This window comes from Pithys albifrons, chromosome 1 (assembly GCF_047495875.1).
Source record: "Pithys albifrons albifrons isolate INPA30051 chromosome 1, PitAlb_v1, whole genome shotgun sequence".
NCBI classification, from domain to species: domain Eukaryota; kingdom Metazoa; phylum Chordata; class Aves; order Passeriformes; family Thamnophilidae; genus Pithys; species Pithys albifrons.
Window position 1 is genome coordinate 57,936,155 of NC_092458.1, and position 26,758 is coordinate 57,962,912.

General features: G+C 42.7%; 1 protein-coding gene across 1 annotated transcript in view; it reads right to left on the minus strand.

The window, feature by feature from the left end:
* Window positions 1-6,857: 6,857 nt before the first annotated feature.
* The window catches only part of SIAH3 (siah E3 ubiquitin protein ligase family member 3), a 49,757-nt gene continuing 29,856 nt past the window's right edge, over window positions 6,858-26,758 (minus strand). The window contains exon 2 of the mRNA XM_071570748.1: window positions 6,858-7,862. Within this exon, the coding sequence (XP_071426849.1) occupies window positions 7,269-7,862 (594 nt within the window). The 3' untranslated portion in view covers window positions 6,858-7,268. The remainder of the gene's footprint in view (window positions 7,863-26,758) is intronic.

A 26,758-nucleotide genomic window follows, 5' to 3' on the forward strand; every position in this document is an offset into this window, starting at 1 on the left:
AGCCTGGCTGTCAGCATCAGCCAGTACAGACATACACTGCTGGAGGGCCCAGGTTCAACCTTCACTGGCTTTCATCATGGGAATTATCACACGCAATCATTGTACAATAACAACAACAATTTACAGGCTGCTAGGATTGCAGCCAGTCCTCCTCAGACCTGAGGCTGTCCCTGTCTTCTGCCAATCCAACAGAGGAGCTGTGTGGAAGCTTACCTAGAGCTCTGAGGCTGGATAAATCACCTTGGCAGCTCTCACACTGGTCAGGTCACAACATTTATTGGATGTTTATACTCTTTTTTTGCAGTCCTGATTAAGTATTTCCTTGCAAAAAGTCTGGAAGTGAAAGAGCAGTGACTGAGACGTGTCAAAGTTCAACCCTTTCTGCCTATGGGAATTCCTTTTCCAAGGACACATGCCACAAGAAACTGCTGCCTAGAGGCAAGAGCAATATATTCCTGTTTCGCTCAGAATTCTTGTAGCTGATTTTTTTGTTGCTAAGCATTTCTTTGAGTAATCAGGGTATCCCTGAGATTGTCAGTCTTCTGAGTATCTTCTTCCTTGTCTCAATAAGGCAAAAACACAGGCCTCCCCTTAAGCTCATTATCAGTAATGATCTCTATCAGTATCATCTGCTACTTTTAAAGATGTTATCAGCCCTCTCTGTGTTATTATTTTATGTTAGTATATTATACAATCATTAATTTATATTCCTGTAGTTCCCAGAGACCTCTCTATGGATCAGGACCCTACTGTGGAGGTTGCAGTAGCACTTAGCCATGTTTTGTAGACCACTGTCATTGTCAGAAGCCAGAAAGGAACCTGTATTCTGAAATAGGAACCATCTGATGGAGATATGAATAGGCCTAATGTTTCTGTATGAAAGACTATTTTAATTCTCAACGCTAAGGGAGGAACTCACATTGATTTTTGCTGCTGTTGGACTGAACATCTCTCGAAGGGGTAGCATCCTGTTCTGTGGTCCAGCCATTGCATAATTTGTTAGGAAAGACTCAGACTGATTCCTGTGGGTGTATCTAGTGGTCCTGCTGTGTGTCTTGGTTTGAGGGGAAAAAACCCCAAAATGTTTACCCACAAGCGGGGGAGGGGGCCTTCTCCACAATAATCACGCCACTCTTTATAAAATTTAAGAAAAAAAAGGAATTTTAATAGAAGAAGGATAACTGTTCTTAACTGCTATATATAAACAGACTAGTGCAAACCGCTTCCCCAACACCACAAGAGAAAGAAAAAAAAACAACAAAACCCAGCAGGTTTTCCTCCAGGAGGAAAAGTTATACTTAAGCAGTGTCAAATGTCAGAGTCCGGCTGGCTGCGAAGTGAGTTCCCAGTAGTTCCCAGTCCCTCTCCAGCGAGACAGACGAGTGGTTAGCTCTCAGATGAACTCTGTGTCTCTTGTCCCAGATGAAGGAAAAAGAAAGCTGAAAGTGGGGAACCACCACGTGTACTGCAAAAGCAGCTGCAAACCTCTCTCTCTCCTGGGTCACTGCCCCAGCCGGGGCGGGCAGGCTGTGACGGTGCAGGCGGTGGTCAGTGCAGGCGGTGGTCAGACTGCAACAGAGGCCGGGATCCCAGATGCAGGAACCGGGAGAAACAGCCACGGCGAGGAGAAAAAAAGCAGCAGCTCAGCCAGAAGCCCAAGCAGTGCCAGCAGAGCCACTTCTCTCCTCGGCAGCCACCGCTCCATGCCTTCCACCGAGCTAAGAAAAAAAGATGTCCCCAAAAAACAAAAGAGACAAACCTGCCCCCATCCAAGTGATCAGTAGTTAACTGCTTCTTTTGTTAACTGCTGGCATGGGCAGTTAGTGGCAGGGGAGAGAATTTACATAATAATCCCAAACTACAACACTGTGAAAGGCAGAGGCAGAGATGTAAGGCTTGCCTGTGTGCCTTCTATGCACTCACATCCATGAGCCTTGTGGAGCTTTGGTGGAGCCTTGCTGTCTCGTGCCCTTAAACCATCTCAGCCTAGAAGTCAATATTAGTAGCTATTTGGAGAACAGTCTCAAAGTCATCCAAATCATCAAAGGCTTCAAACAGCTACCTGACAGCTGTTATCTTTAATAGTTGAAGCAGGGATTACAACATGAACAAAACATCTACATGGGCTGCCTTTGCGAATCTGGATTCACCCTGAAAACTAAGAGACGTAGTGCTTTCCTCACAGTCTGCTGGTCAGGTAGTCTGGTCTCAAAAAATGTCCTTTCCAGACTTGTTTCATATATAAAAGTGTTTGCTTTACTTTTTAAAGTGGTCTCCTTTAGCAGAGAAACAAGGAGTATCTGAGTTTTTTTTGAATTCAAGCCAATAGGACCTGTCTGGCAGTGAAACATCTCTTGCTATGCAGACATCCAGTCTCAACAACAAGAAAAGTGCATTCAAGATCATCTGAAAACTCCGTCCTAAATCTCACATTTGCATTTGAATAAGTTTATTTCTTTGTCTAAAAGCTCTGCTTTTTCAGTCTGCAATATGCGGATGTTGAAGCAGTTCATCACTGCTGCTATGAAAGTTCAAAGCCATTTATCTTCAATAAGGTTACTTGATGCAATTTCTAACAGCAAGAACCTCTCTGTCCTCAAGCTTTCTACAAGATTAAGTGATGTGTTCAGATAGGCATTGTCTCAAGAGGATTTTCAGTACCTGGAAGTCATAAAGCTCATTCTAGTTGAAGGACAGCAGGTTTTGCAATTGCTGTTTCCCATTTGCCTACCACTAAGCTTTGCTACTCTCTTTCTTGGAGTCTGGCATCCTTTTGTGAAAGTACTGCAAGAAGAGCCATTTTTGCAGACCAGAGGCCCTTTAGCTGTGTGGAAGGTGCTGGTGTGAAGAGGCACAGAGATGTGACTCAGGAGATCCGATCATTTTCCTGACAGACCCTGCTATGACCTCACTCTGGGTGGTTTCTGTTGAGCAGCATTTCTGCGCGTAGGTTGAGCTCTGCTCTCAGCTCTATGTGAACACCTCTGGAGCCCGCAGGTGCTGCCCAGTCCTACCCTACTGTGAAACCCCTTCATTTTCTGCAGGAAGAGGATTCATCTTTTTGTGTTAACAGTTCTGGTGATGACTGATGGCAATCTTTGTTTTCCACCATTCACTCTGATGGTGTGAGAGTGCAGAGTTAATTGGATTAAAAAAAAAAAGAATTAAAAGCTTATGCTTGTGTCTGAACAGTTCGGAATCTGCAGCTCTTCCATATGAGGTGTTTCTGATCCAATTGGTGAAGAAATACATCTGAGTCTATTGTGACAGATTCTTCTCTGATGAGTGTTTTTTAGGTCTCTGTTGGGCTGGAAAAACAGATAAATCTCCTATACAACAGTACTGTCAATTGGATTTAGTTTCTCTGATGCACAAAAAAGAGAGCCATGCAGCAGTATCCAGCAAGCTATTGTAAATTACTCTTTTTGTTATAACCCTTTTATTGTCCAGCATTTACCATCTCTCCTTTCTTCAGTAGTTTACAGGCCCGTAGTCATAAAGGATCACTTGAAGGAGAGGATATGATATCAAGTCCAGTGAGAGGAGAACTACTGCCCTACTTCTCAACGGGTGGAATGGCTGCGCTGACACTGCAAAGTCCTTTGTCATCTTCAAGTTGATGAGACTCAGGATACTTCAGCTGATTTATATGGAGTCATGGATATATGATGTGAGCTTAATTCATAATGGGATTGAGCTGAAAACACTAATGCTGTTTTACTGCAGATCTGACATTAACATTCACGCAGTGTCTGATGGATAGTATAGAAGAACCAAAGTAGTTTTTGTAGTGATCTGGTAGCAATCCATCTGGCTCAGCCTGATGAAATTATTATTGCAGTTTATTAACTAAGCAGAAGAAAATCCATCCATGAACAGAGATAAGAAAAAATACTAAAAATTCAACAAAAACCCAAATGCAATATTTTCTCAATGTGAAAAAAAAAAAGAAAAAAAAAGAAAAAAGAGCGAACACTACTGTCAAGTAGGTAGGTAAGCAGAATTTTGCAGCAGCTGCATAGCAATTTTGCCAGATCTTGTTTTCTCCTGCACCTCCTTTCTTCAAAGACATATAGGGTTTGTTCTTCACAGGAAGGAAGGAATTAAGAGTGATTTGGTTTAATATGTTGTAAAGATGCAGAATATTAGAGCACAAAATGAATTCTAGAAGCCCTGATTTCAGGCAAAATTTAGGAAGCCAAACTACAGCTGCCTTTCAACCATAAGCAGAAGCTGTAAACAGGGCTATATTATGGGCACTGAAAAAGTGAGTGAAAACTGAATTTCATGGTTGATCCTATTTACAGTATTTTAGAATTTATGTCCTACCATGCAAAATATCTGCTTTACCTTTGCTTTATGACAGTATAAGGTTGCTCATAGGCTTTGAATTATGACAATTAGAATGCCTTCTATGGTAGAAAGTCTTTAAATATACCCTTAAACATTTGAGCTTCATGTTGAGATGCTTATGAAGGCTGGATTTAGGTACCGATATATCATTTCTCCACAAAATGTGTCCTCCTTTTCTTTAATGGGAATCTTATTGGACAGATTTTTGTCAGTACTCCAAGGTAGGGTAGTACTCCAAAGTAGTACTCCAATCTTGATTTCTTAAATCCCTGACACAGCTGGGTCTTTGCAGATGTGGAGAAAGCCAAGCAAGGAAACTACTTGGTTGGGTTCAAAAAGCAGTGAGAACAATTTAAACAATGGGACACAACAGGCAATAAAATAAGAAGGCAAGAAGTGCCACGAGCTCTGTAAGTTGAAGGCTGAAACCAAGGCTAAGGGCTTGAGAGTGGGCTGAGGAGTAGCTACCAGATGAGGGGGGAATACTGGAAAGGAAAGGTAAAAGCTGAGCTTTTGGTGTGGTCACAAGCAAGCTTTGGGAGAAGGATATGTGGGGTGTGAGGTGGGTCACTTTAGGGAGGTCACATTTCCACTATGTCTCTCTCCTGCCTCTTCAAAACTAGGATGCTGGCAAGGGATGGAGATTTCCATTCTAGAGAAGTGTTACATTTATCCTGCCAGAAATACACTGGTCCTTTGGCAACGACCATGCCCCTTCATACCTAAATTTCAGCAGATATTTTAAAAACAAAAGGTGCCAACTAACAAGAAGTAAATAGTCTGGAGAAAGTGAATAACCAAGGAATATACCTTCCCTTAGAACTTCTTGTCATCAGGCAATAAATGCATCATTACATTTGGTCCCTACCCCAGTGTAAAAAGAGGACAGGAAGTTTAAGCTAGAGGAACTGTTTTTATTGGGGGTTTATTGCTTTTGCTTTGTTTTACTTTAACAGGAAAATAGTTGCTGGAGAAGCTGGAGAAGCCAGTTTCAGTCCACAAAAATGTCAATGATTTATTTATTGCTATCATTTAGGGAAAGGGCAGCATTTGCTAGTTCTGAATATTTAACATTGCAGGGAAAAAGCAAGCTGCTTCAAAGCCCGCATGTTCTGTGTTCCAGTGAAGTGCTACAAATCAGCATGCCCCTCCTCGGCCCCTGCAACTCAGAAGTGGGAGAGCTGTGGAGCTGTGCTCCAGTGTATTCTTACAGGGATTGAGACTTCATTGGACCTCAGCTTGTGTGGTCATGAGCAGCCTGTTGAAGACACCCTAGCTCCTCCCTGACCCACTATGAAAGTCCAGGTAAGGAAGTGAGGTACGCCTACGTCTCAGAAGACATTACCTGTATGGAATTAATCTCAGGAAAACTTCAATTTATTTCACTTCATGCATCTTGCATAGTATTTTTCAGGAGAGCAACAGGTAGGAGAGATCAGCATCAGTGTGCTTGTCTGCTCAAATCTAGCTACAGCCAGATATGTTTCAAAGTACTGAAGGACTGTTCTTAGCTTGCTTCCCCACCTTGGCTTTCCAAAGGACCCAAGCTATGACCTCAGTCTCTCTAGCTACTAACTGACCCAACCCACCAGATGTTTCTTGACAAAGCATTCATGAGCAGCCAGACCACAGCCACACACAGGCAGAAGGGAAAACAGGTAAAGACAGTTTCCCATGCCTTTCATGTGTCACACTCCCTGTAAAGCCCACTCCTTCAACACGTCACCTACTGCAGTGCGATTTCACTCCTGTTCTTGGATTGGAGGAAACAGGCAGATGGGATCAAGTGTCAGGATGACCAGCTCTTGCCTCCAACTGTCTCCAAGGAGCTCTCAAAGGGAGACGCTCTTAGAGAAGCCCATGTTGTTTTGTGATCATCACTGTTTGTGAAACACCCTCAGCAGAAGAAAGGGACTATTATTCTTCCCCTGCCCCCAAAATGTATGGAAGGAAATAAAAAACCAAGGGTTTTTCTGTAAAGAAATGTGTTTTAAATCTCATAGCCAATTTACAAACAGATTTTCTGTCTATATTGTTTTAAAACCATATTTAGCAGCTCAAGTTGTTAGTCAAAGGGGCATGGAATTCAATAGCAAGATCATAATGCAACTTAGGACAATTCTTATACTTTATTTTCTGGAAAATCTCTTTTTGAATGCTTAAGGAAGTATCAGCTAAAAAGATGAATGCCCCAGTGGCTGGCTATAGCCCTCCAGTAGCCAGAACACCTAGCAACCTCTCACTGCCCTTTATGATACAAGAGTGGGATTTAACTAGACTCACCATGACCACCCACTAGCTGTCATTCCCAATTTAAGGCAGGATGAGGCTTCCCAGGCCCCTCCTCAGCAGAAGCGGTTAGTTTTTCTTCTGAAACTTTCACTCTTTGGGTGGTGGTGTTTCCTTAGAAGCTGAATGGAGCTCTGAAACCACAAGCTCCTGGAGGGCTTGGTTGTGACCACAGTATGACAGTTAAATTCCTATTGTTAATATGGAAACCTGGGTGCTCTTGTCTCCTAGTAGAATGCTCGACCTTTCATCAGGCACAGGGGCCTCTGGTCAATTAGGCAGGCAGTGAAGGAAACATATTCACATAGCATGCTCAGAGCAAAGGTTTCTGTGAGTGACCCCGAGTGCACTTTTCAATAACATGTGTTGTTTTCAGTGTTGCTGGAGGGTGACAATAAATTGATGAGCCTCTTTAAAATTTCTCATAAAACTGTATTAACAAAACAGTAAATACATTACACAGAGACTGTAACCACAGGATGTATACATAATGCCCACTGTGGATGAGTACTAAATACCATAAAAGACCTGAGACCCCCCCAAAAAGTCTGCAAGTTCTGCCTCTCACAAGGCAGCCAGAGCACCACTCTTGTTGCTGTTGTTCCTCCTCCTGTTCCTCTTTCCCCTCACATTTCAGCTTCAGAGTTGTGAACTTTGCTGGTCATTATTGCAATCCCTATCGCTAGGCTTCCATTGTCAGAAAAAAGCTGAGCCAGAGAAGTGTTCAGCACAAGACAATCCCCATCCGAAATGACAGAGTCCACACACTCCAGTACCGACCTGGGGGTTGCCTCCCACTTAAGGCGCCTCTGGTTCCTGTTGAGCTCCAGCCGGTAGGTGAAGTTGTCGGCTTGGGTTGGTGTGCCAATCAGCATCATTGTGGCGAAGAACTGAGGGTGGCCTTCATACTTCTCCTGCTTCCTGAGGACCAGCAAAAACTGGTGGCCAAGACAAGAGTGCATGATGATCCAGTCTGTGGGTGCAGGCAGATGCATGTCCGTGGCCAGGAAGACAATCTCTGCACCCTGAAGGATGTTGATGTGGTGGGTCTGCCTCAGGTGGGACACCACCACCTCCAGGTGCCCTTCCCATGGGCAGGAGAAGAGCGGGCACATGCAGGAAACCAACTGGGGGTCATGCACTGCTTCATGATGATGGGAGGGAGGAAGGATGCCTTGCTCCGCAGATGTCTGCACAGCTGCACAGAGGGTCGGCGCATACTACGAGAAGAGAGAAATTACATGTGAAAACTGGTGGACCAGGAACCAGCGCAGATATGCAAGGTGCGGACCCCATAGACATCAGTCACCTAAACACCATCTAAAACAGCACTGGTGGGAATGCAGGGAACTCAGCATCCTGGAGATCAGAGGCAATTCTGACCTGGATCTGCCCAGCAAAAAGTGCCAGCAGTTGCCTTGTTCTCCAGGACAAGAGGGAAGCTGTTTGAGTCATGATAAGTCACTGCAAATGAAAATGATGTATGTGTTTAAAGAGCGATTTCAGTAGTTCAGGGGGGAAAATCTGATTAAAAGGAAAAAAGCCCAACAAAGCAAGGACAGCATGGGGCATTTTATATAGTTAAGGCTCTTGCTGCTCAGAACAAGGAAATGAAATATGTATGGTATTATTATTCTTTAATGAAACATACGGGCAAATACAGGCATTTTTCCTGAAACAATAAGCTTTATAACATCCATAATTTGTGAAATAAAAGTCAGTTTTTATTGCATGCAATACCTTCATTATTATTTTGGGGCCAATGTATTTGTGCCTAATTGATGTGCTTACCTCCATAAATCTTAAATTCCTCTCAAAGGCGAATGGATGGCAAATTTAGGGCATTTTTTCAATAAAGTTAGAGCAGCTCACTAAAAAGGCAGCAGCTCTTGCAGAAGGATTCCACATGAGGACTGGAAAGCAAATTGCTCTGCCTCTGTCAAGTGGATGTTGTTGAAGAGAAATAAGTCTTACTCAACCAGAAGTATATTCACGTGTAATGCTATTCAGGAAGAGTAATGGCTCTGCACAATAACTCTGTGCATAGACAAACCCTGAGGCACAGACATACTGGTCATGATTCATCCCATCCAATTTTAAGCATTTACTTCAGCCACCCAAGACAGAAATCTGGTTACCTTGGACTGCCTTTGCAGCCTGTAGAGTGAGGCAGCCCTTACAGTGAAGGATTCAGATCTTAGCTGGAGTAATTCACCTTCTAAAGGTGATACTGGATAATGCCAGAGAGACTAAGATCCAGTCTTTAGTTGTACCCGAATTTTAGCTGTGTAATTATGTTTGTCTCTGAACCCCTCTTCCAGGAGTCTCTTATATCCATTAATATCTCTTGTAAAAGTGCATACATACACATGTACATTTTCTTTTAACATATGCTTTAGGAAGATTCATGCAATTCCCTGGCTATTTTTCCATATCCATTCATTTTAATATATGTGCCTAGAATTAAAGGAACTACTTTATAGTTCTAATATCTAACAGTTGCTCTCCTCCATGCCACATGCAAGTTATGGCAGATTTGGGATATCTTCAGATATTTTTTGAGCAGAGATATGTTTTAATCAGGACAAGCATAATCCCATATAATAGGTGCTAGATTTGTTGCAAATGGTGCGTTTTCTTATCTCTTTTATGGATGCCATGATGCCTTGCATTACAGCCTTGATGTAAGGGGCTTTTCCCACCAAAACGTGCACATTTGCTTTCCAGGATGTTTTGGAAGACACTCTCTTGAGTGACCTGTCTTAACTCTCAGATGTCCAGGGCTTCCTTGCCAACCAGGATGACAAGTCCTGGATCTCCATTCTCATTTTGTCAGTAGCTGCCAAGGAATGTGATGGGCAGAACAGGATTGTGAATGCTGCTGCTGTGAAATTCTTGTGTCTTCCCAAGGCACTGCATGTCAAAGTGAGCTGTTTCTTCTTCCTCTGGCATTTGATATGAAGAATAATTGACTAGTTAAGCCCTATTATTGAAACTTGCTTTTTCTTTGAAGAATATTACTTCAATAGTACAGTTCTACTTTTCCCTTCCTCATATTTTATTTGTTTTACTGTATAAAATTCAAGAATATAAACCTTCCAGGAAAATAATGAATTGAGGACAGATAAATGACTGTCATTGTCTGGGAAATAAAACAGGTCATTATAAACTAATCAAGGTTTGTGGCATTAGCTGCCTGCTTATCACAATGGGATTTCTGTTCACACTTAATTGTACATTAATTTTTGCATCCCATTAGGATGAAAGTTATGGTTAATTTAAACTCTTTTTGGTGAAGGAGGCTGCTGCAATGGTAGATTGTAAAAGCCTTTTAAAAAAAAACTGAAATGCTAATTGCCTCATAAAATGAATTCTAATCTCCCAATCTAATACAGTGGGTGTGAGCAATTACTTTCTCTCACCAAACTGTTAATGCAACATTAGTGATTATACTAATTAAAACTAATGAACTCATACTCACATGCTGATAAACCTCTCAGCCACTCGACAAGTTCCAGCCTTCTATCACTTTTATTTAACTCCCCTTTTGGAAGATGAATCTTAAATTAACCTCTTGAATAATGTTCAAAATTAGGTTTTGAAATGTGAAGCTTTATAGACTGTGTATAATTCTTCTCCAAAGATTACCAGAGCCAGAGAAACCATTTCCACAGAGTATGTAATTGAATTTAGAAATGCATTTTCCTAATTTGATAAGCATGGAGAACAATGGTAGCTCATCCATCTAAACTGCATCCAAGGTAAGAAAATAGAAATACCTTCAAAGATCAGTTTATGACAAGCACAGTTCTATGGTTTAGGACTGGGAAAATAAATTACAATGAACAATTTATTCAATATATATTTCTTCTTTCCCTAATTTTTGATTTTGCGTGTGTGTGCGCAAATAATTGTGAATTCCCTTTCGCATCTCAGATTTCTGAAACTCTTCCATGAACTACTTCAGCATAGGACTTCTCTTCTGACTTTGTTCAGTTCAGGTTTATTGAAAATTCTGGAAATCCAGCACAAACCACATGATCTATCTTTATTGTGTGACTAGGTGAGAACCATCTTCAAAATCTGGTTGCTGAATTATTCAACATTCCTGTTTCTAAATTCTAAATTTTTAAATAAACAATTAGTAATTCTCTGTTATTGTAAGAAAAAAAGTCTCAGAGGAAACTATTATTTTATATTTACTTTTGAGGTATGAGTGTAACTATTGGGGTGTCTGTGCACTTGTTGGGCATTCATATGGCTGTGAATTAAAACACTAAAATTGAAATGCAAAACAGGCATAAAATGGTCACCTTGAGTGTCTTTAAAGGCTTGAATAAATATTTATGGACATTTTTTTCCATGTTTAATCTTCTCCATTATTTATTTTCCATCATTATTGCCTGATTACCTAATAAAATTAGGTTTATTATGTTGTTGTGTCAGTCTAGTATTATTCTCAATTATCTTTTAGCCTGTTGGCCAATTTCAGTCGGACTGAACTGTGGGATAGCAGTCTCAAATGCTTTAATTTTCAACCATTTTTGTGAGAAGAGGCATCAGGGTAGAGAAGCATGACCCCTTCATGTCTGCAGGGAGGAACAGCTTGCCACGTGGGCATTATTACATTGACAGATAGGAGAAAATCTAAACAATGGCTGTCTGATCCCAAATGTATTACAGACACCAGAGAGCCCACATGAGACAGTATCTTTATGAACAGTAGAATAGGCTTCAGCCAAAGTGCTCCTCATTAGACGCAACATAATCCCACCACAAGGCACCAAACCGCAGGAAACCAGGCTCTGCTGCTCACAGAAAAAATTCTTTTTAATGATGCAGCTTATTACAGTGTAATTCTTTTTAAGAACAAGTAATTTGGCAAAGAGCAATTTATAAACACATGGTGCTTTTCTTATGGAAAAAAGGAAAAAAAACATGATAATATTTGGGCCTGGGACACAGGCTTTCTCATAAAAATGCAAAAAAATACACTAGGTGGGACTCACTTGTTCTACCTCTGATGTCTGAGGAGTGGGTGGCTAACTCTGAAGAATATCAGCTCCTTTTGCAGCCCATGCAGAGTCCCGGAGCGCAATTCACTTGATCCCAAGAGATGTTGAAGAAACATCCCCCTGGACACTGCTCTCTACATACAGCTGGGACCAAACCCTTCCTCAATGCAGACCCACAGAAGTTTTACTGGTTTCTAGACAAAGAGCAGAAGGGCAGCCCTGTTTTTGTCAGGGAAGTGCTGTTATCACTGTGGGCTTCTCCTACTGCACTGGAAACACCACCACCCATGATGGAGAAACACATGCCTACTCGCATGAGGATATAAATCCATGGCTCCCTACCACTGCTACACCTCCAGTGACTTGATGGAAAATTCAGGGAAAGGATGAAGGGTATATCCAAGAGCTAGAGATCTTTAGGATCTCCAAGAAGTGAAAAAATCCACAACTGTATCTCTGAGTTTGCAGCTGTGAAGCCAAGGCATTCACCCAGGAGAAAGGTCTTTGATATTGCTCCTCATGTTCTGAGGCAACTTTTGTATTTGCATTTGATCTTTAGGTCAGCTATAGTAAGAAGAGTGGAAACGGGCAGCAATCCACAGTGCACCTCTGTTGGCTGAGCTCACAGCCCTGTAGGGTGCAAGCATTGGATATACCACCATCCCTCAAGCGCTGCTTCTTTGCTGCACATTGGTACATTTTCAATAGGGACAGGAAGTGCAACTGCTGCCCTGAGCAGCCAAATGTCTTGCCATTCAAGTTCTGACTTTAAAATGGTGAATTTACTCAAGACAAACCCTTCAGGGAGAGGGACAGTTGAAACTAGTCCTCCCATCCCATGGGAGAGGACCCAGACACTGATGACCTAGAGTATAAAGAGGGTGAGTAGCACCACCACATTGTAGAAGAATAAACACCGCTCAGATCTTCTGAATGAAGGTAAAGTGTCACCTTTCTGCACTTTCCAGTGTTCCCCAGTGTTATATTGGGAGTCTGGATGCCTCATTCATACTTTTATTTACTGTAATGCACATCATCTGCAAAAGTCAACCTGTGAACAGCGCAAGTGCCTGCTAGGAACATCCCAAGGAGGGAGGACAAGGACTGGTTCACTACTCAGTAAATAAGTGTTTCTAACAGCAGGACAGGTGCTGCAAATAATCATCCTTTTCCAGATACTTCACACTCAGTCAACTGCATTTTCTACAATGATCACACACGCTTTGCAAACACTCATTAATTCACTCAGGAACATGGCTCTTTGTTTGGGGAAGTCAGGGTGTAATCTGAAGGCCATCTTTGTGGGGCTACAGAGCAGAGTCACACAGAAAATAACAAAGACAAAATCAAAGCCATTGGGCACACCAGCCAGCCCAAACCAGAAGACAGTGCTCTCACTCTGCCCCAGTCCAGCCTTAGCACACCCTGAGATACTACAACCTAATCTTCTTCCCAACAGGGAACTGCACTTTCTATGTATACAAATTCCTTCCTCTTCATCATCAGCTTTCTTGGATGGATTATAGGGGAGTTGATAGGAGCTACGTGTGTTCACAGCAGCTGTGACCGTTGGTGGGAGCCAGGGGTTGAGAGGGGCTGTGCTCACACCCCTTTTTACAAACCCACCAAGTGTGCTAAGGCTGCCTCCTGCTACAGCCAACCCCACTGTGAGGTACAGTTTCTTATTGTGTGCAACTCGGTAGAATTTGCATTGTTTGGGGAAACACCATACATATATATATCTATATACAGACTCATAACACACAATCATTTCAAATGTTTCTGAGAATAATGCAGTGGGGAAAAGCACACTTTTTTCCTGGCTAGGTTATTTTTAATTTGGAAAATGGTGGGACCTGGCAGGATGGAAGTCCAGGCATTTTGATGGTGAGCATTTTTATAAATTTTATTTTACTATTTGTCTTTGTGAAAATAGTCCCAAACTTTACAGTGCTTCTTTCTTATTAAAACTGCTTCTGAGGGGTGCATTTTGCCATGTGATTTTTTTCTTCTATGATGTTCATTGCTGTGTTAGTGCATAACAGGCATCTGTCAGCTGCTACCTTGGTGTTGAATTGAAGCACAGTGGCAGTATTATTCCTCACCATTGCGTCCAGGAATTTTGCCACAGAGAGAATGAATATCCAAGTTTACTGATCATATTATTTTGTCCAGCTTATATCATCCAGCCCCTGATTTTTCATAGTAGAATTGCCTCCAAGAGCACATGATATTCAGCCTCCATTAACCTCAGAAGGAGCTACAAGTGATTAAATTATCTACAGATCAGGTCTAAGACTTTGGCAATGTGGGTTTCCAAGCAGCTACAGGAAGTTTTCAAAAGCATGCCATTTTTTATCTCATCTTCTCCATCCTCCTACGTGTGACAAAGAACAATAAGAGTTGCAGTCACCCTATAGTTACATAGGTAGCCTGGAAATGAGCCATGAGAACCCAGTGGATTTTTGACTTTGACCTAAAGGTTTCTGCAGACAAGAGGGACCCAGATCTTCAGCTGTGAGATGCTTTGAGTGAGCAACTTCCAAGTTTTTCAGCAACTTTCAGCCACCATGGCAACTTTCAGAGTTTCTGTTGAAACAAATCATCATTTTCTTTGCCAATGAAATGTAGCATTTATTCAGTTTTCTTGCTGTCCCCCTTCTCTTTCTGGGCTTCTCAGGGTCTGAGTCTTTCTTCTCATCTGTCTGGAAACTGCCTCGAATAATGTTCTAATTCTCAGCTTCTTTCTGTCTCACAAAAGCTTTGCCACCCACTAACATCCACCTCCACGTTACTTACACCCACCACACAGAGATAGATGCTCAAAAGAACTATAAAGGTGACATGAAGAAAATAGTGAGTCTTTTAATCCTGGTCTCCATTTAATTTATCTTCTGCTCTTTTTTAATATGCTAATGAGATTTTTTTAAATCTCTCAGATGAAAGAAAAGAGAAGAAAAAAAATCCCTCCAACCCCCTCAACCTATTTTGTCAAAAGCTGTACTTTCATATCTGAAATTAAGAAATCCAAGCCAGGGCACATGTTGGGGATTTATTTAAAATTTTAATTACACAAAATCCTGTTCATTATGAATGCATCAGTTGAATTTCTTAAGTACTGAATATTAGTTGCAGCTTTGGCAGTGGAAGGATTTGTTTTCTCTGCTATCAAATGGCGGTGAGAGGACAACTTCAAACTCATTTTGCTAATCTCACTTTGCAACACAATCAGGTGTGACTTGCTGACACAGTGCCGGGGATGTGTTAATGGCTGTCTTGGTGCTAATTACACACTTCTGAGCATGCAGAGAAAATACAGCTTTAGTACACATTCACAACATAGCACACACTTCTCTTTATCAGATGACCCCAACTTTTAGATGAGGCCACATATATTTAGAGGCATTTTGAAAAAGAATTGGTTTTGTGGTAGATACAGCAAAATTCTGATATAGCATTTTAAATGTATCCCAGACGGAAAGATATTAGTCTCAAATTAAATCCCCTTGCTTTCTTTTCAAAAATCTTTTTTTTCAGCATAAACTGCCATGCACTCTTGAAGTGCAAGCAAAAGAATTCAAGAAACTCAACACTCTGCAATATATTGAAAACAGTGTAATGATAATGAAGTATAAACAGGATTCTTACTAAAGCATTTCAGTCCCATAGATGCTTTCTGATGGATACCCATGTAGACACTGGCAGGATGGAGCAAAGTCACACTCTTCAACTCTCCTGTTTTGAAACCAAGTCGAGGAACCCTTCCCAGACCAGAAAGGAGGACACTGAAACTGTTTCAAACTGAAGGAAGACACAGTTCCTTGCTGTCCTTCATCCAAAACTGCAGCTGGGTTATGGACACCGAAGCAAATGATTCTGTTTAGCTGCTGTGTTTGATGGATATCACCTGAGATCACTTTCTGTGCTCTCTTTGAGGAATAAAATATACTGAGTAAGTACAAGCAAATCAAGTGCATGGGCAATTCCTGTGGAACATCTGGCAGTCATTTACTAGTCAAAATAAATGAAAAGCATGGAGACTAAATGGGTGAAATGGAAGATCCTGGACCTGTGATGATCTGGCAGGTTGGCAAGTTGATATACATCACGTGCTCTGGAGTGATTGCCCCATGCTTGCTCCAAGGACTCAACTTAGGATGCATCTTAGACTTAAAGCTGTAATAACAGGTAAAAAGGGCATCCTGGCTTTGAGTAGAGTATGAGACCATGATTGTGGGAACAAATAGGACAAGATATGCTTGTAGTGCCCAGAGAGCATCCTTGTTCAGTGGAAGTTGCTGCACTCATATTCCCTACCCTCACCTGCATTTCCTTTCTGCTACTTGAAAACCTCTGACAGAAAGAGTGGCTTTCTGTAAATTTTGAAGGGCTTTTAATATGAAGTGGAACAATAAAAGACAATAAGCTGCTCCTGTTCCTCAAGTAGAAGCCCACTAGTGTGCTCCTGCCAGTACCATTTAAGCCCTTGGCAGGGGCACCCAAAAGAGGAGCTCAACTGAAGCTCTTGTGGTGGAACAGGAGCTGATGTCCCTGACACAGACCACGGAGGGATCAGAGACAGACTCTGCCTCTGTCATGAGGAGCTTCCCTGAAAGGTAGATGGTTACTGGGAATGAATCCAGATCCTGGATACTGAGCTACACCTGCTGTCAGCAATAGATGTGGAAAGGGTGGGCAGCTACAGGTCAGAAACACAGTTTTCCTACTCTGCTGGTAGTTTAATCTGATATTTTCCGTCTCTGATTAATTTCTGGGAGTACCTGAGCACCCTCCTGGCAGACTCCCTAGCCTCACTTAAGGGCTGAAACCATTATGGATTTGCAAAAAGCTGGGCTGGAGGGTGAAACATGCCTTTGAGACCTGATTCGCAACTTTTATTCTCTCTGTTGCGTTTTAGGACTGGGTACAGTGCAGTGATAATAGTGCAGTGATAATAGTGCAGCGTATTTGATGCTGCATTCCAACTGCTGATGCCCTGGGGCACAGAGATGTTGTTCACTCTCTTCTCTTTGGACTAGAAAAATATTTTATATCTTGTTTTAAGAAAGAATGATGCCTCTAAATGCCATCCCCTTTGGCCACACAAGGCAAGTATTGAAAGTCAAGGCACATGTTATCAGCTCTTTGTCCATAAGGGCAGGGTGCAACCACTGTTTATCATCAGACTGCTCCTGAGGCACTGCTGATTGTGGTTCTGTGTGATATAGTGAACAGTCTGCATATGTAAAAAGAGGTAATAAAAAGTGCAGAATTATCTGAAGATTCACTTCATCCTTTATCCTCTTTGTACTTTGGATAAAGATTGTTAATAAAGTGCAAAATGAATATAGGCTTTAATTAAAGGCAAAATGATAAAGTAGTTTCAAGCTGCATCTGCTATGTCTGATAGTGAAGGCAGAGTTCACAAGAGTCCTATATCTGACCTGTTGGTTTTGTGGTTTACATTCACAGTGAGAAAGAAATTAATATGGAAAAGAATTAAAAAAAAATGATTGCCCACTGTGCTCATAAGCTTACCAGTTCAAACAGCCTCTAAATAACTCATCATCTGATATTCATTTACAAGTTACTACAGTAACAGCATGTTTCCAAGAGAAGCAGATTTGCTGGTGTCATCTAAGATAATTAGACCAAACCCACCCTGAGACAATCGAAATTCTCCCCTTCCATCAGACAACCTCCAACTATCACAATTATGTGACATGTAAATCCATTAACTGCTCTTTCAAAAATGCACCCCAGGAGTGCCAAATGATGGCACAAACATTACTGTCTGTTGGAAGGAGAGAAGGGGTGAGGTTGTGGTTGTTGAGCAAGACCACAGACTCACTTGATGGGACCAGTGTCTCCAATCCCACTATCCTTCTGGCCAAGGATCTGCTCTGTAGTCTATGTCATATTGGTCTAGCAGCTGTCACAAGGTAATATGCAACCAAACCTTCACCTGGCAGGTCACAGCTGAGTACAGATTACCCTGGGGCCATATAGATGCAGTGACGAGGGAGCACAGGGCTCACAATGGTGCCAACCCTGTCTCCCTGTCCTGTCTCATAGGATATGCCTCTACCTACATCTCCGTAGCAGTCTCTGAGTAATGTATGAGCTGCAAGAGACTTCTCATTTTTGTTTAAGATCTTCTCCTAAGAGCTGTGTCTCAGGAAATGCAAGAGTGGCTTAAAATCATGCCTGTCTTTTTCCTGCTAAGACACTGCTAGTACCAGCAAGCAATGAACATCCCACATCCATCCACAATGGCCTGCTGTCATGGGGGGTGATGCACAGGTTTCAGGAGCTTTAGGAAGAGAAGAGAGGAAAAAATTTAATCTGGACTCCGGATTAACTCTCCTTTCCCCTGTTCATCTCTGCCCCTTCTCCACTAGTGACTTTCAGCTTGCCCTTGCTCGGGTACCTGCAACGAGAGTGTGGCATTGAATGAAGAAGTCTCCCTGTTACAAGACAACTTAAAGTTCATCATTATTCTACTGTCAGCTGAAAGTGAGTGTTGAGTTTCTGCAGTCAGGCTTCAGAAAGAGGAAAAAACCCAAAATCCATGAAACAACACAGAAAACCATGTGAGCCATTAGCTTTGGGCATGAAAAACCAATTGCAAGTCTGGGTAAATTTATTTAGTTTGTGTAATTATGCAGACGCTTCATTGATATATTCTTTGCAGTATGGAAAGGGAAATTTCTCAGAGAACATTTGGCTTATGTCACATATCCATCTTTTAATTTTGTGCAAATCATAGCCTGTTCCTTCTTCCTCCCCCTCAAATTCTCAGAGGATAGTTCTCCTAGGAGTTTTATTCACATGGGGAGGATGCAGTTGGAAAGGAAGAACAGAAAAGGAGGCTCAGCTTAGCCAGAGAAGACAATGTTCCATCCCTATTAATAGAGTCAAAGTTTGAAGGATTTTGTTGAAGAAAAAAAGACCCAAAAATCCACAACAATATTCTAAGTTAACATTCATGCTTACAGAAAGCTATTGCCTATCCTATCCAGGCAGTCTTCATGCTATGCCTCTCCTGAAGCACTGCCCTTTTGGGAAAGGAATGCCCTGGCATGCCCTAGCCTGCTGGCACCTCTCCTCTGACCTCGTGTGCCACCTTCAAGAGGGAGTGTAGAACTGCAAAATCACAGAAGGCTTGTGGTTAGAAGGGACCTTTGAATATCATGTAGTTCAATTGCCCTGCCATGGACAGGGACATCTATCACTAGACCAGGTTGCTCAAAGTCCCATCCAACCTGGTCTTGAATAGTTCCAGGGATGGAGCATCCACAACTTCTCTGGGTAACCTGTTCGCTTGTATCACTATACAAAGTGAGAGTCTCATAGTACAGAGTTTCTTCAGTATGTCTAATCTAAACCTGCCCTCTTTCAGTTTAAAACTGTTACTTCTTGTCCTGTTACTACAGGCCCTGGTAAAAAGTGTCTCCATCTTTTTTATCAGTCCCCTTTATAAATCAGGTCTTCCTGAAGCCTTCTCTTCTCCAACCCCAACTTTTTCAGCCTGTTTTCACACGAGAAATGCTCCAGCCCTCTGATCACCTCCATGGCCCTCCTTTGGACCTGCTTGAACAGGTTCACATCATTCTTCTGTTGGGGACCCCCAGAGCTGGATGCAGAATTCCAGATAGGGTCTCACAAGAGTGGAGTAGACAGGCAGAATCATCTCTTCTGACTTGCTGGTCACATTTATCCTTATACAGACCAGAATACAGTTCCCTTTCTGGTCTGCAAGTGCATATTGCCAAGCCATACCTGATTTAACATGGGCATGTACCCCCAAGTATAAGTTTCCACGGGACTGCTCTGAATCCATTCATCACTCTGCTTGTATTGGGGCACTGGGGATTGACCTGACCCAGGTGCAGGGCCTTGTGCTTGGCCTTGTGAAACTTCATGAGATTCACAAGGCCCTGCTCTTCAAGCCTGTGAAGGTCCCTTTGGATGGCATCCTTTCCATCAAGTGAATCAACTGCATCATTCAGCTTGATGTCATCTGCAGACTTGCTGAGTGTTCACTTGATCCCACTGTCTATGTCTTTGATGAAGGTAATGAATAGTACTGGTCCCAGTCTGGACCTTTAAGCAACATACCACTTGTTACTGGTTTTTACTTGGATGCTGAGCCATTGACTGTAATTCTTTGGATGTTGCCATCCATTCAGTTCCTTACCTATATTGTAGGGGATCGTATCAAAAGCCTTACAGAAGTTGAAGTAGATGACATCTGTAGCTTTTCCCTTGGTCACTGATACAGTCACTACATTGAAGAAATAGTCAGGCATGATTTATCCTTGGTGAAGCCATGTGGGCTGTCTCTAATCACATGCCTGTCTTCCACATGTTTTGATATCTTCCAGGAGGATCTGCTCCATGATATTACCAGGCAATGAGGTGAGGCAGACTGATTGGATGCCACCAGGCGATGATGGTGTTGGTCATGGGGAAAACATGAACAATGAGCGGTGAAAGACCTGTCACCCAGTAGAGCTGCAGTCCTAGAGTCCAGTTATTTTTAAAGTTGGAAATCCATTGGAAAAGACTGTGTAGCTCTGCCTGGAGCACCACGGGCTCTATCACCTACTGATCTCTCTGGTTGTCTGTTTTAAAATGTCCTATTTCAGAACAAGTGTAGCACTGGGGAAAGAGGGAAGGGGGGCCACATTTCTTATGCAAAGCCATCCTCACACTTTTATGTCCCTCCTCGCACCCTCACTTGTCTTGTGGGAAGGCTTTATGTTTTAACTTCAGTCAGGTCCTCCCCATGCAGGCAGCTTAACACATGTTCCTATAAACTTGTCTGGCTGTACAATACTCCATAACTTGCACATCATAAAAGTGGATAATTTTACAACTATTCTGATACACTGATGGGCCTTGATGATTTGAGAATGGGGTAGGTTTTTTTTAAATTTATTTTCAGCTTTCTGTAGAGAGCTTTCTATAGATCTGTGTGACGTGTTATTGAACAAGATGACAGACCACTTATCTTGTCACACCAAAGGCATTCCAGCCTTTCTTTTCCAGGGTGAACTTTTCTCCTTCTTCCCAAGGGCCTGCAAAGAAGGAAGCATGGTGTATCAGAAATGGGATACCAAGGGGAGGTCTGCTCCCCACCTCTCACACTGCAGTGCTGCCTACCTGCCCCCTGGGCCAGGGTGCACCATGTGAGAAAGGGCATCAGACTCACCATCCTCTGAGGGTGCCTTCAGTCCACAGAGATGTCTGCTCCATGCTGGGGTATGATCCTGGGATGAACAGCATGGCTGTACTGCAAGGTACGTTCAGCCCTATGCCAACCTGAATCAGGGTGGGCACTATAATATTTTCTGGTTTCATATAGGGTTAGGAGAGCTTAGGGCAGCCCTCTGGGATCAGACTTGACAAGCAGGAATGTGATGTTTTGTGCAGCCTGCCATGCCAAAGGCACGAATCATGTGTGAAATTACTGCAAGAGAGACACCCACACTTCCAAGAGGAACCACTCAAGTGTTTCTTCATCTTCACCAGCAGCTACATGCTCAGTGAAGGCTGTTAGGCACCTTCATGCCCCTGTCAACATAGCTTCCATCTGTCTTTAAAACCCTTCATTTCCCTCCTTTCCACCCTATAAGCAGTGATGGCTTACCCTGTAATTTCCAAACCTGCAGTGAGTCCATTCTAATTTAGAACATATTTTAGACCCATGGGGTTTGAAAAGACCTAAAGGATAACATCACTCAGCAGAAGAAACACGCGACTAACAACTGGATAAATTTTGGGTGGGATTTGTCTTGTCTAAGGGTATTTGTCTAAAAGACAAAGTTGTTCAAATCTGACCTAGTCACCTGAAGCTCCCTTAATAAAGAAGATAAGATGTACCTTCACAGAGAAGTTCATCATCTTGAACATGTCCATCTTACGGGAAAGATGAAATTACAGTGACCACCTGCAGGAGATGTTCACTTCTCTTCCTTGGCTAGAAGTGGAGCTGGGGTCACTGGCCCAGAACTGGACATCAGACTTGAAAAGTTTCCCCACGTCCAGTGTGTTAGGAGTGTCACAACTCTGAGTAGCAAGCCACTGTCACTGTTTAATGGGTGATTATGAGCTGCCTATTTTCCTAATGCAGAAAATCCCTTGAGCTGTCACATTTTCTTCCCAGCTAAGGGCTGGTCATCCTAATTTTCAGGCCTCTAGATTTAACAGTGAAATAAAACTAATTTATAGCTCGGGCCATTAGGAGGACAAATTCTCATCTCTGTCCTTTGGGTAAGAGGCACTATAACAAATGAATGATTACTGACCCATGATACCTTTTAGAGATTGCAGTTGGGTCATCTCATTTGTTGTTTTAATACAAGAAATTAAGAGCCCTAGCTGGGCTGGCACAAAAATTGAATTGATAATGAGATGAGCACTGCCTTTAGCAGAGACTCTTTCTAGAATTAAATGTGGGAAATGTTCAGTGATTACGGGACCTTAAGTTGTGGGCCTGAATCACAGAGCCTAGCAGGACTTTCCACTTGCACAGGCTTGCTCTCATTGCTACCTGGAGGTGCAACTCAAATGCCACGCACTGGAATTCATAGAGAAAAAGGAGCAGCCAGCCATGTACTTGCTTGGCCCTTTTCTCTCCATTATTGCCTGCAGCTAAATTGCCCACCAAAGAGGAGGTACGTGGATACCTCAGTTTACTCCCATCAGCAGCTGCTGAGACAGATTTCTGTGTACTTAGTCTGATGCTGATTGAAGATCAGTCTCTGCTGCCAGGTAACAAAGCTGATCTCCTCCAAAAGCATCCTCAGTGCAGGGAAACAAATAGCTTTCAAGTTTTAGGGGAAATGTTGAAGAATGACATAGATAACCTGACTTTGAGCTGTGTGAAGGCAAAATTAGACCCTAGTAGTTCTGCAGTTTCAACCTCAAGAGACACATATTTGGCTTCTGCTCAGACCCTCTTTCCCCTAGACTGTGGAGCCATCACACCCATGCACTCAGCACCACAGCACCTGTCCTGGTCTGAGCCTGTGCTCCAGCTGCATTCTGGATCAGCTTTCCCTGATTCAGCAACATTGCTCTCCTCCCTGCAACCTACCCTGACTCACTGGGCTTTCCCTACTGTGCAACACAGCACCCTGTCATTGTCTCATGTATTGAAGGAAAGAAAATTGTAATAGTTGACTGGCCTTGAATAAACTAATAGCTAACCATTAGTTCACTCATTGTTATTTTTTGTCATAATCATAGGATGGAAAACTGTCCTGTTTTCTTACACTCACAAAGGTCTGTCGACATCCTGACACAGAGTTCATTCATAGGCAGAGAAAGTACCCAGAGCAGTATTCTACTCTTACCTTGGGAATTAAGGATCTTTCGTTTTTTGTACCGGGGTTGCAACTTTGCACTAGAGGGAAGGGAATCAGAACTAATTTTTTCTACAGCAGAGCAGGAGAACCAATTGCCGTTTTCATGGGCTCAAGGAAGCACAAGCAGGAGGCTCTGCAAGGTTATGGTGTGAAGCTATATGGCAAGATTCAGGTTTAGATCATAGCCCAGAAGATAAATGATCAATGAAAGACTTCACCGCTTTCCTCCATCCACAGCCATTTAAATCAGTGTCAGGGACTGAAATAGTTAACAGTTTAAACATTGTAAGATCACCAAAAGACTGTTGTACACTGTAGCAAACTGAAAGGAAACAGCTGCTCACCCAGCAAAGCCTACCCTTCCCTGAATATGCGTACTATGAAAGGAGCTTCAGATTAGATAAGTGGGTGCCATTGCCCAACTATCCCAGGTGCAGAAGGGTGTGCATACCTGAAGCTACAAACTGGATTCCCAGATAAGAGAAGAGGCAGGTAAGAGGCAAACCCTATGAGGTGGGATAATCCTTCTTATCATGCCAATGTTCCCCCTTAAGATGACTCCTGTAAAAATCCCTCCCAAAACCATTTCACATCTGTCCTGGGCTATTCATCTCAAATGTTGGACCATGATGGAGCATGATCAGTGTTGACATAATAGGCAGCTGTAGTGTCTTAGAAGGTGTCAGAGACTCGTAACATGGCCCCTGACACCAGCTGATCTTGAAGTGAATAATAACTCATGTAGTTTAGCTTTTGAGGCAGGTTCCCTCAACCACAATGGATCAAGACCATCACTTTGACAGGACTGTGACCACCAGTTCAACCAACAGATATGGAAGGTGCAACTACCAAGTTTCATCACTGGATCCAGAAGGTGGTGACTATTGATGTCTTTCCACTTTTATTCCTTCTTTCTCTTCCTTTTTCTTATACATTTCCTTAAGTGTTATTTTTATGCCTTAATATTGCTGTATTACTATAGATGATAATACCAAAAATGACAACATACTTCTTTACCTTTGAAACAAAATTGTTCTAAAATAAACTCCACATATATGTGTTTATGAACACAGATTATCCAGTGGCATTTCACTGCAATCCGCCCCAAGAGATTTATTAACAAGAACCTGGGTTACCCTCCCCTTCTCTGAGTCAGTCCACTCCAGCATAGAATTGTGCTATATGAGCACAGATCACCACTACAAACCAGAGAAACGCAGTACTCAGCAGCCTGGGATAAAGACCACTAACTTCATCCCTGCTTAGTCTCATCCCTGCTTGGGATGTTGTCACACTGGTGAGAGTAGCTAACCTCAGGATATGCAGTGGAGAACCTTTTTCCACAGAGACTGCTGATGTAGTTATAAGGGGAAACCTCCCACTGTCCTCTGTTGCTGCAGTCCCAACTGAAGCACCACAAATACTCTTTCCCCAGAGTTGCTTTATCTCTCTGGTGGACCTGAGGTTGTGAGGTCACCATTACAAAGGCAGACCTGCAAGTTGCATCTCTACTTTGCTTTCCACATGAACTTCCTCCCCATTTATTTCTGCTACCTGTTTTACATGAAGATCTGCTTTAGCTTTCGGGCTTGCTTCAGCACAATTCACTAAAATTATATCAAGTATTGATTGGTAACAGATATATTACAGGGCAATCCTCAATACTGAGGATATGTTAAGTAAAGGGAGGTATAGGCCCAAGCTGCTTTCTTTCTTTTATCAGAATGGTATTCAGTAACAGCAGAGTTGCACAGGATCTGAAACAGATGAGGCTTGAACTGACTGGAGACTTTCCCAATTGATAGACTATGGAGAAGACTTGGTGTTGTGTTAAATGCTGTGGGCCTGGTACTGCCCTTGGGTACAGCTTAGTTACATAGATAGTCTTGCAAAATGAGAATGTTTTAAGGAAAAATTCAAGACCTTCAAACATTGTGGTGATCTGCCATACTGATCTGTGTTTCATTTGCACTTATTATTGTTCAATATTTAGTTTCATTTGTACTTAGAAAGGTGCCAAGCCCTGGTGACAGTGATAACTGACTACTATATTGTAAGATGTGCAACTTGGGCACTGATGTACAAGGGACAGTAAGAGAACTTTGGCCTGCACTTTGGCCACAACAACCCCCTGCAGTGCTACAGGCTGGGCACAGAGTGGCTGGAGAGCAGCCAGGCAGAAAGGGACCTTGGAGTACTAATTGACAGGAAGCTCAACATGAGCCAACAGTGTGCCCAGGTGGCCAAGAAGGCCAGTGGGATCCTGTCCTGGATCAAAAATAGCGTGGCCAGCAGGACCAGGGAAGTGATCCTTCCCCTGTACTCTGCATTGGTGAAGCCACACCTTGAGTATTGTGTTCAGTTCTGGGCGCCACAGTTCAGAAAGGATATTGAGGTGCTGGAGTGGGTCCAGAGAAGAGCAACAAGGCTGGTGAAGGGACTGGAGCACAAGCCCTGTGGGGAGAGGCTGAGGGAGCTGGGGTTGTTTAGCCTGGAGAAGAGGAGGTTCAGAGGTGACCTCATCACTGTCTAGAACTACCTGAAGGGAAGTTCTAGCCAGGTGGGGGCTGGTCTCTTCTCCCAGGCACTCAGCAATAGGACAAGGGGGCACGGGCTTAAGCTCTGCCAGGGGAAATTGAAGTTGGATATCAGAAAAAAATTCTTTACAGAGAGAGTAATCAGGCATTGGAATGGGCTGTCCAGAGAGGTGGTGGATTCACCATCCCTAGAGATTTTTAAACGCAGATTGGACGTGGCACTGAGTGCCATGATCTGGTAAATGGACTAGAGTTGGACCAAGGGTTGGACTCGATGATCTTGGAGTTCTTTTCCAACCCAATCGATTCTATGATTCTATGATTCTAAGAAGAATTTTTTGATTAGAATATGTAGTGAGGTAAACTACAACTCTTTCTTAACAGACAGATGTGAAACTGAGCATCAGTGACAGCAGCATCAACCTAAAGAGCCCTTTTGCTGGAGTTTCTTGCTACTGACATTACATAGGTGATTGGAGCTAAAGGAATGCAGGCTGAAAATTTAGGAAAAACCATACAAAATAACATCAGGATTAAGTTAAATCATCTGAAGTTGTAGAGTGGTGGAGTTACAGCTAAACTTACTTCCCAGTTTTGTCTGTTATTGTCCTGATGGTGGTATTGCTTGGCTATTTCTCTTTACTGCCTGTAAGGGGAGTTAAGGGTGACTAAGCTGAGCTCAGATGCAGATATTTGGTTTTTAGAGATGCATTCTATGTTGCTTCTGTCCCTGAGCTTCCTGGTCACCTTCAAGCCCTTTGAGTCTGTCTCCTCCTGATCCCTCTATCTGGACCCACACTAGTTTGTCCCCATATTGCCTCAAATTTAGAGCATGATGTTAGTAATGCCAAGGCCATTGGTCCCCTAGAGGCCATTCACTTACAAGCTGGACTCCATGATCCTTGTGGGTCCCTTCCAACTCAGAATACTCTGTGAAATGTGGTCCTCTTGTTGTTTCCATGTCTTCTTCAGATTAGTGTTTCTATGAATTTAGGCTCCTCTGGTAACATCACTTCTCTTCCTTGAATGCTGCCTTAACTGAGCCATCACACAGGACCATCAGCATCCCACTTTATCCTTAGACTGCTTTCAGGATCTCAGGTAGCCAGCTGGAGTATCTCTTTGCTGTATGAAGACATACATTGACATTGACCAACTAGGTAGTAACTTTATTCCACCTGGTTCCTCA